The 17,418-nt window shown below is 42.4% G+C and overlaps 1 protein-coding gene across 1 annotated transcript; it reads right to left on the minus strand.

Moving 5' to 3' along the window:
- Window positions 1-10,600: 10,600 nt before the first annotated feature.
- tmem264 (transmembrane protein 264) lies at window positions 10,601-15,984 on the minus strand. The gene has a single exon (XM_055906836.1). It carries the CDS (start codon window positions 14,154-14,156, stop codon window positions 13,128-13,130), a length of 1,029 nt encoding a protein of 342 aa, XP_055762811.1. The 5' UTR covers window positions 14,157-15,984; the 3' UTR covers window positions 10,601-13,127.
- Window positions 15,985-17,418: the final 1,434 nt, after the last annotated feature.

Raw genomic sequence — 17,418 nt, forward strand, 5'->3', positions numbered from 1 at the left:
CACCAGTCACTGCAAAGATACAGGTGTCCTTCCTAACTCAGTTGGAAGGAAACCGCTCAGGGATTTCATCATGAGGCCAATTATGACTTTAAAACAGTTAGAGTTTAATGGCTGTTGATAAGAGAACTGAGGATGGATCAACACAGAGTAAAAATAAGGAAGCCTGTACAGAATATAAATATTCCATAACATGCATCCTGTTTGCAATAAGGCACTAAAGTAAAACTACAAAAAATGTGGCAAAGAAATTAACTTAATGTACTGAATACAAAGCGTTACGTTCAGGGCAAATCAGGCACAACACAGTTCCACTCTTCAAATGTTCAAGCATGCTGGTAGCTGCATCATGTTATGGGTATGCTTGTCATCAACAAGGTCTAGGGAGTTTTTTAGGATAAAAAAGGGGAATAGTGCTAAGCACAGGAAAAGTCCTAGAGGAACACCTGGTTCCGTCTGCTTTCCAAATGACACTGGGAGACAAATCTACCTTTCAGCAGGACAAAATCCGGGCCTTCCTCAGACACCGCCTGATATGAATTTCCTGCATATCCAGGGATGCACTGAGCCGTTCGCACCATTCTCTGTAGAGACTTGTGGTCGTGGAAAGTGCAGTTGCCATACCAGGTGGTCATGCAGTCAGTCAAGTTGCCCTCGATGGTGCAGCATTAGAACTTCTTGAGGACCTGAGGGCCCATGCCAAGTCACTTCAGCCTCATCAGGGAGACGAAGCACCCTCTTCACAACTGTGCCAGTGTGTGTGAACCATGTAAGGTCTTCTGTGATATGGACACAAAGGAACTTGAAGCTCTTGGCCCGCTCCACTGCAGCCCCGTCGATGTGGACGGGCCATACTTGTTGAGGGAGAGATTGTTGTCCTGGCACCATACTGCCAGGTGTCTGACCACCTCCCTGTACACTAAAAAGAAAAGGTTTCTGGAAAATTGAAGGTAAATAAATGTATTTCAGGTTCCTGTATGATCCTTTACGATAATATAAGGTTAAACAAGTAACCTTATGGTGCGTTTAATAACCCAGTCTCTGCCACCAGTTATTTGTAAATCTTTGTAAGCGTAAGGGTTGCTTTGAAGAACCCTTTTTAAAAGAGGGCTTTGTTTTGGAACCAGAAGTGTGCTCACGAGTAAAGTGCACTTGGTCAAAAGACGCGCTGGAAATAGGAAGAGCGTGGATGGTTGGATACACAACAGGTGAGAGACAACTGCAACGGATCGACATGGAAGTCGAGTAAACATTAGCTATTCACTAGCTAAGATAATAATCAAACAACTATAAAAATATATATTTAAAAAAAAATGCATAATGTAATGTACCGTAAAACTTAAATTGAATCACTGAACACAACAGGCGCTTATTAGAGACAGGCTTCTATTTGAGCCAGTGTAACGGATGTGAAATGGCTAGCTAGTTAGCGGTGGTGCGCGCTAATAGCCTTTCAATCGGTGACGTCACTTGCGCTGAGACCTTGAAGTAATGGTTCCCCTTGCTCTGCAAGGGCCGCAGCCTTTGTGGAGCGATGGGTAACGATGCTTCGTGGGTGACTGTTGTTGATGTGTGCAGAGGGTCCCTGGTTCGCGGCGAGGGGACGGACGTAAAGTTATACTGTTACATTGGTGCCGTGACCCGGATCACTGGTTGCTGCGGAAAAGGGGGTGAGTGTAACGGATGTGAAATGGCTAGCTAGTTAGCGATGGTGCGCGCTAATAGCCTTTCAATTGGTGACGTCACTTGCTCTGAGACCTTGAAGTAGTGGTTGCCCTTGCTCTGCAAGGGCCGTGGCCTTTGTGGAGCTATGGGTAATGATGCTTCGTGGGTGACTGTTGTTGATGTGTGCAGAGGGTCCCTGGTTCGCCCCCAGGTCGAGGGGACGGACGTAAAGTTACACCAGGCATCTATTTTTTAGTTTTTTTTATATATATTCCATGTGTAACTCTGTGTTGTTGTATGTGTCGAACTGCTTTGCTTTATCTTGGCCAAGTCGCAGTTGCAAATGAGAACTTGTTCTCAACTAGCCTACCTGGTTAAATAAAGGTGAAATAAAAAATTTAAATAAATATCTAATGCACACAGATTTTGCTGATTTGCATAGTTAATTGTTTCATTCCAGCATTCACTTCCGGCATTTTAATAAATGTCTTCATGTCCTGCACTAATGTGTTATCATTTACACATTGTGTCACGTTTCTTCTCTCTTAGTATGCCTCTATAACAAAAAAGGTTTCCTTGACAGAATAAATATTCTCCTCGTTGACTGTGCATTTTCGGCAGTTCTTACTTTCGCGATCGGTCGATTTCTAGGGGTCTGTACTCCCGAAGTTGTTGACTGTTTTTGTTCTCGCCAGTTAGCTCGCAGTTCTCAGCTGTTAGCAGGAAATGGCTAGCAGTTTCTTACTGGTGATAAAATAGATGATTGCCGTAACTTTTTTGAGTCATTACTTAATTATGTAATGTAACAAATCAAACATTAAACCTCATAATCAATTCAAGGTAATTCATTTAGACACGGTATTTATTTTTGAGACTGCGTTTTAAGTTTTTCATCAGCTAGCCAAGCTACATACCCTGTAATGGATGGGGCAACAGTGTCTCCTGACACGTGCCGTCATCATTGCTTTGCACAAAAAGGGCTTCACAGGCAAGGATATTCCTTCCAGTAAGATTGTGCCTAATTTAACCATTTATCGGATCATCAAGAACTTCAAGACCTGTTCAATTGCTGTGAAGAAGGCTTCATGGCGTTCAAGAAAGTCCAGCAAGCGCCAGGACCGTCTCCTAAAGTTGATTCAGCTGTGGAATCGGGGCACCACCAGTACAGAGCTTGCTCAGGAATGGCAGCAGGCAGGTGTGAGTGCATCTGCACGCACAGTGAGGCGAAGACTTTTGGAGGATGGCCTGGTGTCAAGAAGGGCAGCAAAGAAGCCACTTCTCTCCAGGAAAAACATCAGGGACAGACTGATATTCTGTAAAAGGTACAGGGATTGGACTGCTGAGGACTGGGGTAAAGTCATTTTCTCTGAATCCCCTTTCCGATTGTTTGGGGCACCCGGAAAAAAGCTTGTCCGGAGAAGACAAGGTGAGCGCTACCATCAGTCCTGTGTCATGCCAACAGTAAAGCATCCTGAGACCATTCATGTGTGGAGTTGCTTCTCAACCAAGGGAGTGGACTTACTCACAATTTTGCCTAAGAACACAGCCATGAATAAAGAATGGTACCAACACATCCTCCGAGAGCAACTTCTCCCAACCATCCAGAAACAGTTTGGTGACGAACAATGCCTTTTCCAGCATGATGGAGCACCTTGCCATAAGGCAAAAGTGATAACTAAGTGGCTCGGGGAACAAAACATCAATATTTTGGGTCCATTGCCCAGGAAACTTCCCAGACCTTAATCCCATTGAGAACTTACATTTACATTTAAGTCATTTAGCAGACACTCTTATCCAGAGCGACTTACAAATTGGAAAGTTCATACATATTCATCCTGGTCCCCCCGTGGGGAATGAACCCACAACCCTGGCGTTGCAAGCGCCATGCTCTACCAACTGAGCCACACGGGACCACTTGTGGTCAATCCTCAAGAGGCGGGGGGACAAACAAAAACCCACAAATTCTGACAAACTCCAAGCATTGATTATGCAAGAATGGGCTTCCATCAGTCAGGATGTGGCCCAGAAGTTAATTGACAGCATGCCAGGGCGGATTGCAGAGGTATTGAAAAAGAAGGGTAAACACTGCAAATATTGACTCTTTGCATCAACTTCATGTAATTGTCAATAAAAGCCTTTGATACTTATGAAATGCTTGTAATTATACTTCAGTATTCCATAGTAACATCTGACAAAAATATCTAAAGACACTCAAGCAGTAAACTTGGTGGAAATTGACATTTGTGTCATTCTCAAAACTTTTGGCCATGACTGTATTTTGTGTGCACCAGTCCCTCCTGCAGCAAAGCACCTCCACAACATGATGCTGCCACCCCATGCTTCACGGTTGGGATGGTGTTCTTCGGCTTGCAAGCATCCCCTTTTCCACCAAACATAACAATGGTCGTTATGGCCAAACAGTTCTATTTTTGTTTCATCAGACCAGAGGACATTTCTCCAAAAAGTACAATCTTTGTCCCCATGTGCAGTTGCAAACTGTAGTCTGGCTTTTTTATGGTGGTTTTGGAGCAGTGGCTTCTTCCTTGCTGAGCGGCCTTTCAGGTTATGTAGACATAGGACTCGTTTTACTGTGGATATAGATACTTTTTTACCTTTTTCCTTCAGCATCTTCACAGGGTCCTTTGCTGTTATTCTGGGATTGATTTGCACTTTTCGCACCAAGGTACATTCATCTCTAGGAGAGAACCCGTCTCCTTCCTGAGCAGTATGACGGCTGCGTGGTCCATGGTGTTTATACTGGCGTTCAATTGTTTGTACAGATGAACGTGGTACCTTCAGGCGTTTGGAAATTGCTCCCAAGGATGAACTAGACTTGTGGAGGTCTACAATTATTTTTCTGAGGTCTTGGCTGATTTCTTTTGATTTTCCCATGATGTCAAGCAAAGAGGCACTGAGTTTGAAGGTAGGCCTTGAAATACATCCACAGGTACTCCTCCAATTGACATCATTTATCCGACGCTTCTAAAGCCATGACATAATTTTCTGGAATTTTCCAAGCTTTTAAAGGCAGTCAATTTAGTGTATGTAAACTTCTGACCTACTGGAATTGTGATACAGTGAAATAATCTGTCTGTAAGCAATTGTTGGATAAATTACTTGTGTCATACACAAAGTAGATGTCTTAACCGACTTGCCAAAACTCTAGTTTGTTAACAAGAAATGTGTGGTTGAAAAACGAGTTTTAATGACTCCAACCTAAGTGTATGTTAACTTCCAACTTCAACTGTAAATGGAATGGTATCAAACACATGGTTTCCATGTGGTTGATAGCATTCAATTGACTCCATTCCTGACATTATTATGAGCCGTCCTCCCCTCAGCAGCCTCCATTGATATAGTTATATCTCTGTCATATTGAGGTGTCTAGCTATAAAATAAATCTGATCAATCAAATTGATAGGCTTAAACTAGGTGTCTTCGCTAGACAGACACACACAGAGGGGGGGGGGGGCAGTGAGAAAGAAAGGGTGAAAGTGAGAGAGAGGTGGGAAGAGAGTGGAAGACAAAGAGAGAGAAAGACGGCAGTACAAATATACTTAGACTTTAGTATTTCAACAACTCTTCTCTTCCAACTTGTTAGGCAATCGTATCTACCTATGGGGGTAGGATGGCCAGCCACACAGGAGGGCGATTTTTATTAAGGAGAAGGAGGCCATGCTGACAGAAATGCATTTTGTACATTTCGGAGTGAAACGCATGAATGCCAAATTCAACCTACGCTTCTTCTGATGGGGAATTGTCAAGGGGGTAGACAGCTGGGCAAGTGAAATAACATTTTTGTTTATCAACCACATAATATTATATCTGAAATTATTATGATTTCAATTAATATATCAGAGAGCACACAATGTTTCAATTTGTCACTTTTTGCTTAAATGTCAGTACCATGTCTACCCTGCCAGAAGTTTGAGAGGGCGAAGACTGTGGCGCTGGAGTTGAAGCCCATCAAAGTTATTTCACCATGGCACATGATCGGTAACTGTCCCAATTCTAATTTTGCCCTGATAAGTTGTTTTGTAATGGTTTCTTTATTTGACCACATCAGAATTCAATATTATAGTGTGTGTCAGTGTCCTTACAAATATGAAAATCTGCAGACTGTATTACACAGATACGGGTAAGAATAAAGTAATCTTCTCTCTAACTCTTTAAATGTTAGGGGTTGACCTCATTGGACCCTTCACGAAATCCAGGAATGGCAACAGCTGGTGCCTGCCTGCGACCGATCACTTTACCAAGTGGGTGGAGGCAATACCCAGTAAGGTCAGTAAAGGAAGAGTATGTGCTTAACTCTAAATTCCCTTCTGTAACCCATTAAAAAGGTGCTTGGAACCAAAAATAGATTTTCGTTTAGTATGATACCCATCAAGGATGAGACTAGCGAGGCCACTTCCAAGGCGATGGTGGACTATCTTTAACACCCACGGTTCTCCTGAGGTCATCTTGAGTGACCGAGGTCAGGAACGCTGGAACAAGGTACGGCTGTTAATTTCTCTAGGGTAGGAATTTTGGATGAAATGCATGCCCAAATTAAACTGCCTGCTTCTCGGGCCCAGAAGATATGATATGCATATAACTGGTAGATTTGGCTAGAAAACACTCTAAAGTTTCCAAAACTGTTAAAATAGTGTCTGTGAGTATAACAGAACTGATTTGGCAGGCGAAAACCTGAGAAAAATCCATTCAGGAAGTAGTTTTCTTTGTTGGTTTTGTAGTTTTCTATTCAATGCCATTACAGTATCCATTGACTTAGGACTCAAATTGCAGTTTCTATGCCTTCCGCTAGATGTCAACAGTCTGTAGAAATTGTTTCAGGCTTGTATTCTGAAAAATGAGGAAGTAAGAGCAGTCTGAATGAGTGGACCCTAAAGTGTCACAGAACTTTTTCATGAGCGAGACCGTTAGAGTGCCTTTCTTGTTTACCTTTTAAATTGACGACGTTATTGTCCGGTTTAAATATTATCGATTATTTAGGCTAAAAACAACCTGAGGATTGAATATTAACATTGTTAGACATGTTTCTATGAACTTTACGGATACAATTTGGATTTTTTTTGTCTGCCTGTTTTGACTGCGTTTGAGCCTGTGGATTACTGAAGAAAACGTGCGAACAAAACTGAGGTTTTTGGATATAAAGAGACTTTATCGAACAAAATGAACATTTATTGAGCAAATTAATGTCTGCTGAGTGCAACCATATGAAGATCATCAAAGGTAAGGGATTCATTTTATCTCTATTTCTGACTTGTGTAACTCTTCTACTTGGCTGGTCACTGTTTGTAATGATTTGTCTAGTGGGCTATGTTCTCAAATAATCGTAAGGTATGCTTTCGCCGTAAAGCATTTTTTTAAATCTGAGACCGTGGTTGGATTCACAAGAAGTTAATCTTTAAACCTATGTAAAATATCTTTTGTTTTCTGAATTTTTATAATGAGTATTTCTGTATTTGAATTTGGCGCCCAGCAGTTTCACTGGCTGTTGAAGAGGTGGGACGCTAACGTCTCACGTACCCAAGAGAGGTTAAAGGTTATATTCTGTCACCAATGGTTTGTTTTATACATTTTTTACAATTTGTTTTTCCATGGTACATAATTAGACATATTTTAATGTCTTACATTGTCAATAGATATCGCTTTCCTACCCCATCCTCTAGGTTTGGTGAATGGACCAACCAGACCCTCAAGACTGCCATGGGCTGGTCCCTTGATTGGTACCAGGAAGGGTGGGCCAACCTGAAGGTAATTCTCTTTGCACACAACAGCAGCATCCAGGCCGAGTACGGACGGGAGCTGCAGCTGTTGACTGAGGTAAACAATACAATTGTATATACAATTATTGCCTATACTGTAGTCTTCCAAATGTGTGATTGACTTAGTGTTGTTGTTTGTCTATTGCTATTTTTGCATAACATACTTTCAGATCATTGAAACCCCACCTGGTGTGGTGGAAGTTGTCAAACCAGATCAGAACGCCTTTGAGTACTACCTTCAGGCACGGACTGAGAAGGAAGTGGAGGTTTTATACCAGATAAAATGGATTGCCCGCTGTTAATAACACTACACTAATCCATCAAATGTTCTCACAGTAAAGTGCAACCTGTGTGTTTGCTTGTTTACGTCTCTGTCTCCTACCCTGTTCCCTTTCACTCTGCTCCTGTTCTCCAAGACCTAGGGGTTCTGCCCAACACCCAGACGTGGATCCACCTGATGTCTTCCATTATCAACCATCCTCCAACTTTTCATTACATCATCTACAGCTACTGTTGTTGTCATTATCGGCTAAGAAAGTTTTCTTGATCTATCATACTGGGCACATAATGTGAGATTGTCACGATCGTCATAATGATTGGACCAAGATGCGGCGTGGTATGTTTCCATCCCTTTTATTAGGAAGAGAAAACTCAAAGAACAAAAACAACAAAGCGAACCAAACGAAATGTGACACTCAAAATAGTGCTAACAGGCAACTATACATAGTCAAGATCCCACAAAGCACAATGGGGAAATGGCTACCTAAATATGATCCCCAATCAGAGACAATGATAAACAGCTGATTGGGAACCATACCAGGCCAACAAAGACATATAATTCCCCTAGATAACCCACCTTTAATCACACCCCGACCTAACCAACATAGAGAATAAACAGCTCTCTATGGTCAGGGCGTGACAGAGATACACAGATTAACTAAAAACGCTAGCACTGCAAACACTCAGAAAAAAGACAGCAGCAGTGTCTGGACATTGCAGTCTCCCTCTTCAAGTCCCCCTTCTGAGACTTGCTGCCTGTTGAGAACAAGTGACAGGCAGAATTCCACACACCAGAATTCAGTATTTTAGTCTGTGATTGCCATAAGAGCGCACAAAAAATCCGTACCAAAACCTATCAAAGTTTGTATTAAAATCTTAAATATTGCCAGGTTGGTTTTCATAGTTGTTTCACAAGGTGTTTATTATTGTAAGTTAAAAGGTATTCTTTGATGGTATTTATTTGTTCCACATTATTCATTGTTGTATCCTAGGACCTACAATAGATCCATATATGAGCTATGCGAGTTGGAAAAAATCATCAAATTATATTATTTCAGTGTAGATAAGGGAAGGGAAGGTTAAAATAAAAACATGACTGCCAGACGAACCAGTGTTTGAATCAAACTGATTTGCATATGAATGGAGTGGAAATTAGCCGCCTTTGTGATCTGTAAGGTAAGTAACTTTAATGTGTCAAGCAGATTACACATTTTTTTTGGCCATTTTCGAAACGTAGCAATGTTTAAGACATGGATTTTTTTTATGTTGTAATGTTAACAAGGTACCCAAAAGTAGCTTGAATTTAATGTTTTCATTTTATTAACTCAACATAACTTGTTCAAACAGTGAAATTGCCGCGGAAATCAGCCTTGTTTGCATAGTGATGATGAAAATAACGTAATTTAGGCTGTAATGATCTCCAGAATGATAATCATTAGGTCATCACACCTTTGATATAGCAACGCTAATAGTTTATCGAATTCCATTGTGAAGTAAAGGGGGACACTAGTTGGCATGACAGGCCCGGTGTTGTTGCCTACCCTCACCACCTGGGGTCGTCCTGTCAGTGAATTCAGGATCCAGTTGCAGAGGGAGGTGTTCAGTCCCAGGGTCCCAAGCTTGGTAACAAGCTTGGAGGGGACTACAGATGTATGCTCTTAATTTGATCAATCTGTTGTTGCTGAGAATTTTCCTGCACCAGAGGATTTACATATATCATGAACGCTGAGCTGTAGTCAATGAACAGCATTCTCACATAGGTATTCCTCATAGATATTGGGTATTTGAATGCAGACTTGCAGTGTGATGCTTGTGTCTTTTGGACAAACAGAAAGAAAAACTTGCACAAGGTAATGTAATTTCCTTGGTGATGATGAGGAGGGATGGCATTTGTTATTTCAATTTTCTGCAGGCGATTTTGACGCAGGCGCGTGTGGCATGCCACGCTCTGATGTAACGCGTGCAAAAAAATACTGCATCTGTATTTGTGCATATATCATATACGTGTGTGAGTATGGGTCAGATTTTGACCCGTCAGAGGATCTCAAGACCACTACACTTTCACTTACCCATTCCTTATAACTTACCCATTCCTTATAGACAACCTCAGCAACATACACCTCCTAAAACATGAATAACTGCCAAGCAGCAGTGTACATTTTGTCCTTGATCATATTTAAATGAAGTTTATCATATTTTATTATTTTCCCCTAAGGGTCCAAAAAGTGAGGGATAAATTGTGAGCTGAAATATTTAGTTGGTACATTGCCTGCATACTGTAATACCCTATAAATAACGTGCTTTTAAGGGTTCAAAGCGTAACCGCAAACAGAGTGCTGCTGCAAAGGCATTGTAAAACAATCAGGGAACAATACAGAAGGAAATGCAGTTATATAATCATTAACTTATCTTCCTCATACTGCGGATATCAGTCATTACAAGATATTGGGTAGCCATGGATACCACACCAATTATGCAGCATGGTCTTTCTGAGAAAACTGTAAACAGAATTTTTATATTGATCATTTCTCAAACATAGAGCTCATACTGTTCGGAATATATTAACTCTGAATGCAGAGGGGTCATGCCCTTCTTTTTTGAGGGAGCACTGATTGACAAATGCAAGGTCTTTGGATTAATTATGCACTCGGTATAGTTTTTCTTATGTAGACTGAAATTGTACTTTTGAAAAATGGGAACCCATCTTCCAACGGTGAATGGAGGGAGTGAAGAGAACAGCCATGGCTCAATTATAAAAATATGTCGTTTTCACAGGACAGAAGTTCTCTTGTGATTTCTCTGTCTGAACACGAATGTGTGTAGAATATCTCTCTTTGATAAAATGTCTTGCCGTGGAATTATTCTAATCAAAAGGAGAGACTTTTGCATTTCTTCAAAACAAGTCAACTTTATTATTTAATTACTGCAGTAATGGAGCTTGTCAACGACCCTCCTGTAGGTGATTCGTTGAGAGCCCAACCAACAGGACTAAGCCACAGCATTTTATAGCAAAGTCCATCCTCCTGGATGTTCATGACAAATCACAAATGTATGGAATGGGTCACAAGGTTCGGATTTGTATGAAAGATACTAATAATTCACAGCAAACAGTATCTGCTCTAAAGACTATTCTCATCGTGTAGAGACCAGGGTCTGGCCCCCAACTCCATACTGGAGCCATCTCCCCCTGGTACCCCAGTATAGAAACATTAACTCATGCTATGGTCTTGTTAGGCTTATCACCCAAAGACATCGTAAGTCTTCTGTCAGTGTTTGATCTCCCAGAGGCTCATCCTCAGTAGAACACATACAGATGAAAGTGTTCTAAGAACCCCCCTATTCTGTTGCATAAAACAACCATTTGATGCAATAACAGTATTATAACATAATCTTGTAATTTCGCCACCATAGTCTTCTTTCAGTGCAAATATCTGTCTTTGTAGTCATACACGTACAGGCTAAGCTGAAAAGCTCAGCTTCATAAGCATGTGTCAGAACAAGTTAGCAGACATCGCTCATTTTCAATACATATTTGATAAAGGCCTGTTTTCGGAGACACGTACACCAGTCGCATTAAAGTCTTTTCTTCAATCTTATTTTGTTGACCACAGTGAACATTAAGAAATCATCTTAAGAAAAAAGTCTACTTCTCTTCGCAAAATAAAAAATGATTTGGAAAAGAAAATGCTTCAAATTGTTCCTTTTTCTTTTTAAAGCTCTTCAGTGTCACGCATATCGCTTAATCCAATGCAAAATACATAACAATCACAACCTGAACTCTCTCAATGCAGGGCTCATTTATCAAAGACAAGTCAGTCAATACAAATGGTTCACATTGACACTCAAACAGCATTAGAACAAAAACAGTTTGGAAAGGAGGACCGGTCCGAGTGAAAGTACTCTCCTGTTCATTGAACTGCCTCTACAATGCTGAAATAAATAATAAACACAGACATTATTAGTAGAGTGTGCGGAATGTCTTTCATTTACTTTATCCAGCATCCAGCACATTCATATTCTTAGGTAGTTTTACAGGTGCACCAAAGAGACATAAATCATCCCCATCTTATTAAAATAGAAGTATCCCTTTGCTCTAGGGGATCGTGTCCCTATACCGGGACGGTTGTTGCTAACGTGCGCTAATGTGACTAGACTGACGTTGTAAGTAACAGCCAACTTTCCAGGACATAGACATGTCTTATATGGGCAGAAAGCTTACATTCTGGTTAATCTAACTGAAGTGTCCAATTTACAGTAGCTGTTACAGTGAAAAAATACCATGCTATTTTTTGAGGAGAGTGCACAACAACAACAAAAATGTATCACGGCAACTGGTTTGATACATTCACCACAAAAGGTAAATAATGTAGTTACATTCAGTAATCTTGCTGAGGGTCCCAGAGATAAAACGTAGCGTAGTTTTGTTTGATAAAATCAATTTTATATTCAAATATAGGAACTGGGTTCTACAATTTGAACCCCTGCTCCCCACACCCACCACACCTGGCCATCTAGATGTGTGAAGGTTAGTGTCTTTTCTTTAGGGAAGCTAATTATCCATCATTTATAACATTCCTGGGAGTGTGTAAATTGAAATATTTTATTACCATATACTTTTTGTATGTTCTCTATAGTTATGTACTTGAAAATGTATCAATTGACCAATTCGGCACATTTGGGCAGACTTGATACAATTGCATTTTGTGCAGTAATGCAATGCTTCATTGGATCAGTCTGAAACTTTGCACAAACACTGCTGCCATCTGCTTGCCAAAATCTAAATTGTGCCTAGACTCTTATGCGATTTAATGGCCTTTCTCTGGCATTTCAAAGATGATGGAACAGAACAAAAAAATTGAAAACATGTTTTTTTGTTTGTAATATTTTTTACCAGATCTAATGTGTTATATTCTCCTACATTAATTTCACATTTCTACAAACTTCAAAGGTTTTACTTTCAAATGGTATCAATAATATGCATATCCTTGCTTCAGGTCCTGAGCTACAGGCAGTTAGATTTTGGTATGTCATTTTAGGCGAACATTTCAAAAAAGGGTCCGATACTTAAGTCGCTCTGGATAAGAGCGTCTGCTAAATGACTAAAATGTAAAATGTAAAATGTAAGATCCTTTCATTTTTGTTTTTTGTTCTCCATTAGATCATCATCATTGGGGGGGACACACATTCACTTCTCCCTATAGTCATTTCCTCCCTTGTCCTAGGAAATGGTGCAACAACATGTCGTGACCCTACACAGTGCTTCCTTGTGTCAACTGTTCTGGTAACACTTTACTGAAACCCTGCAGGCATCATGCTTAATAACTTGTTATACGCATGAATTAGTCTTTTATAATGTCCTATAATAAAGCTTATAATATGTTATGTATCTTTATTACTTTCTCACCAAGACCTGTGTCACGTTTGCTCAACCTCTGTGTCACTCACACACACCATCTCTTCGGGAAACTTTGTGAAGTCTTGAATCACTACTTGGGGTGGCATGGGCATCGGCATGGGCACAGGCATAGTCACTTTCGGGCCGTGGACAACGCAATTCTTCTGCATCTCTACCCCAAGGGCGGGAGATGGGACCTCACCGAGATGCCTCCGATACTGGACGAAACTGCACGTCTTAAGAACAATGGCGATCACATTTTTACCCATCAGTATCCCAGACACCCTGGAGTCCCTATAGAAAACCATGTTCCCGCCTCGAATGAAGAGAGTGATGATGTTAATAGTCACCAGGCTGAGAATCGGGTAGAGCATCATCTTATGGGGCACGATGTTCACCCCTTGCATGCTGATCTCGCTCAGCGACACGCACGGCAGCACGAGCAGCAGGATGTAGCAGTAGAAGAACATGAGTCCCTCCACCCATAGGGGGAGCCCTCTCCTCTGAGGCTCCCATAGGTTGGCCTGCACGTCCAGGACGTCAAGCAAGTCCACCACCACCCAGAAGAGTCGACACCGGATCTCCTCCTTCTTCTTCTGCGGACGCACATACTCCATGTGGTCGATGGCCACCAACGTGATGTAGACCACGGGCACACAGATGGACAGAAGCAATGTCAGCGCCTTCCGTGCCACCCCGTCCACGCCGCCGCCAGTCCAACCGTCCAAACCTCCCCTCTTCCCGTCCTCGGCCTTGTAGTTCTGGTAGACAAAGTAGACCTTGATCTCCAGGACGAAGACGTAGAAGAACCATAGGATCATGGTGTAGCCACGCTTGGAGGTCCGCACCTCGGAACCCACCCACACGGCCACGTAGCGTAGGACGAGGAGGAAGCAGATGTCCCCCACAAGGACCATGATGCACACACCAATCCTCCTGGGCCCCTGGTTCTGCTCCACCAGGTAGGCGTCCATCAGCGCCATGCTACTCATGATCAAGATGGCCGACAAGCACACATGAGGCTTGTTGGTGGGCGGTGGTGGCACCATACTGACCAGGTGGCGAAGGTCAAAGAGAAAAATAGGTCCAAGAAAGAAGTGAAACCAAGATCCAAGAAGAAAGGACGAAACACAGGTCAAAGGAAAATGAAGTTCCAAGGAAAAAAATAGTTAAAAAATGTAATAAAATATCAAATAAATGAAGGTTGTGGGTCAAAGCAAAAACCTGGGTTCAAAGAGGGTTGTGTATTATAATAAATGAGTGGTAACTGTCTCTGTTCATCAGTTCATTTTAGTCCTGTTAGTTGAATCAGGTATATACCACCAGTTGGTTCAGACAGTTTTAGTCCCATCAGATGAGTACAAAGTCAGGTCCACTTGCATGACCTGCCATCAGTTCCCCCAAAATACCCTCGTAAATATGAATAGTTATCCTTCAACCTCTATTCAGTACTTAGCAAGCTGGGAAAATGTCAAGCAGAGTAACTTTAAAACCGCATTGCTGCCTAGGGACTGTAATAAAAAAAGAAATCCTTACTACCAATAATAGTTTTTGCCCAAACTCTAAAACTCTACACTCTAAACACAATACCTCCACGCCATTGATTTGTAGTCCTTTAGTATTTGCAGTTACTGGGAATTGCTCTTGTATTACTTTAATGTTCTTGTAATTGTGCCAGTGGTTGATACCATTTTAGATGTTGGACATTGTAGATAAGTTGCCGCATAAAAAGCTCTTGCCGAGCAGTAAGAAAAAGCGCAATGGTTTCAGCAATGCACTTACACTTACGTCTCCAGTCATAATCAATCATAAGGATTCGCAGCATTACATTTCCGGTTGGATGCCAATGTAGAATTGGGAACTCCAGCACTAATTCCATTCAGTGGCACGGAGTGAAAAAACATGATGGATATGGTCCATTATTTGAGTATTGGATATCCACTGCAAAAAATGATAGGTTTCGTCTCCATTGTAATCCTCACACGTTCCCAACACTGTGATATTCCCAATATATTGTGTTGACAAAAGGAAATGAACAACTGCCATTCCAATGTTCTCTTTCCGCTGACCCACAAATTCATCCCCCGAACTCCCCTTCTGAGTCATAAAAGGGAACCTGTGTGTGCAACCTCAAAAAGAAAGGACTGAGAAAAGTTTATCTTTCAAGTTGAATCCCTGAAAAACAACAAGCCTCTTGTCCTTTTCAATAACAAGTGCTCTCACTTCAAAGATGCTCTCCCCTTGACAACACGAAAGCTCTTCCTGCGGAACGATAAAAATAATGTGTCGCTTTGATCAACTATCTGTTCTAGGGGAATGTCCTAGGATGTCCACCGGAGTGCGGTCCAACCTCGAATGCCGGACGTGCCCTACTGCCCATTGAGACACACACACGGCCATCAACGAAAAGCTCTTTTCCCTCCTTTGTCATCTTCTTTCCCCCTCCGAAAAGGAGTTGCGAATGGCCATCACATTGTCACAGCATTGTCAACTCTCCCTGTTTCAAATGTCCTCTAATGTGAAAATCTCTAAACATTTGCCCTCCTTGCTCCTCCTCGAGGTTCTGTTTTTGTCTGTTCCTTCTCAAACTAGGTCTGCTGGAATATCTTTTTCGCCCCTCCTCTCTTGCCTCTCTTCCTTCCCCCACTCGTGTGTGCTCAGCCGTTGGATGGCGAAGAGGCATGCTCAGAAAGCCACAGCTGCAGGAGGAGAGAGAGAGCGAGGGAAAGAGAGATACGGATATAAGGGAGCGACGGTGACGGTCATGTGTGAGCTGCCTCCTGCCATCAAAATCTCTTCTCTTTTTTTCATCCCCTTTTCCCCTCCTGGCCCATGCTCTTTAAAGCCCTCTGTCCCTCTCCTTCAGAGTGACTGATCCCTGCTGTGAAGTCCACCCAACCCCTCAGATGTCGAGATCCTCCTCTTATCAGGGGAGGGCAAAGACGCTTGGGGGGGGGGGGGGGGGGGGGGGGGTTCAATAACATACAAATCACACACACACTTCACTGAGACGAGTGACACACACCCCCCACACACACAAATCACACACACACACTCCACTGAGACGAGTGACACACGCCCCCACACACACGTCCCCTCCAGCGGCCCCCTGTGTGTGTGTGCGTGCGTGCGTGCGTGCGTGCGCGCGTGCGTGCGTGCGTGCGTGCGTGCGTGCGTGCGTGCGTGCGTGCGTGCGTACGTACGTACGTGTGTGTGAGAGAGAGAGAGAGAGAGAGAGAGAGAGAGAGAGAGAGAGAGAGAGAGAGAGAGAGAGAGAGAGGAGAAGGGGGAGGCTAAACCTTGGCTGCTCTTTCAGAACCTTTGCACTGATTTCTTAAAGGGAACACAGGGATGAGAGACAAGAGATACTCAGATCCCTTAATATATCACCATCCATCCAAAATGTGGGTGCAATTATACACAATTTATAACAATAACGATAGGGGAGCATAGAAATAGAATTGTCAATAACTTAGAAATAGAATCATGGAACATTGACCTGAGCATTGACTTAAATGAGGATGCCTGTTCCAGAAATCACAGTTGTACTTATCAGCATATATCATTACAAGCCATAACCTGTACCTCAACATCACAATCTCTCTTTTCGGAAAGACAGGCTCTTTCATTATTGATGAAAGACTTCTCTTTTCCAGAATTAACAGTCAGGCGTAACTAATACATGTGCAAGAGGGAGGGCTAGCAGTGTGTGAAGGAGCTAGCTGCCTAGCCCCAGCGCTTCGCTAGGCTAATTAAGCATGTCATAATAAATGGGTGTGGAGAGATGGAGGGCTAGCACCACACTAGGTCTTTGAGCCAGTGTGGGGGAGCGTTAGCCCCAGCGCTAGGCTACGCTATGCTAATAAGGCATGTTTGATCACTTGGCATAAATCCTAACATCCGACTGTTAAGACACCCCTCAGGGGACAGGTTCTGTGATGCATTACTCCCAAATATGAGCACACAGGTGGGGGTCTTGATCGGGGTTGGAGTGGGGTGTCGGGAAAGCCACCGCCACTGGCCATCCGTTTATTGGATCGCGTGTCATTGACTCCAGGCACTCTCCCTGTCGTGAATGCTTATGCTAAACTATCTAAACACCAGTGAAGCAGAGACAGACTATCGTCCTTACCCACTGTAGTGAGGCACGAGCTGTATCCAAGTAGAAATGGAAAGTGTTTTCCACCAAGTAGATACATGTGTTAATTAATTGTGCTTTGTAGCCTCTCTCTCTCTCTCTCTCTCTCTCTCTCTCTGCCGGGAAATCATTTCGTCTCCTTCTGCCTTTCCTGTAGGTTCCTTTTTTTCTGA

This window comes from Salvelinus fontinalis, chromosome 40 (assembly GCF_029448725.1).
Source record: "Salvelinus fontinalis isolate EN_2023a chromosome 40, ASM2944872v1, whole genome shotgun sequence".
Lineage (NCBI taxonomy): Eukaryota > Metazoa > Chordata > Actinopteri > Salmoniformes > Salmonidae > Salvelinus > Salvelinus fontinalis.

Excerpts from the sequence above, each read along its gene's own strand:
- tmem264 (XM_055906836.1), bottom strand. The coding sequence starts at position 14,156 with ATGGTGCCACCACCGCCCACCAACAAGCCTCATGTGTGCTTGTCGGCC.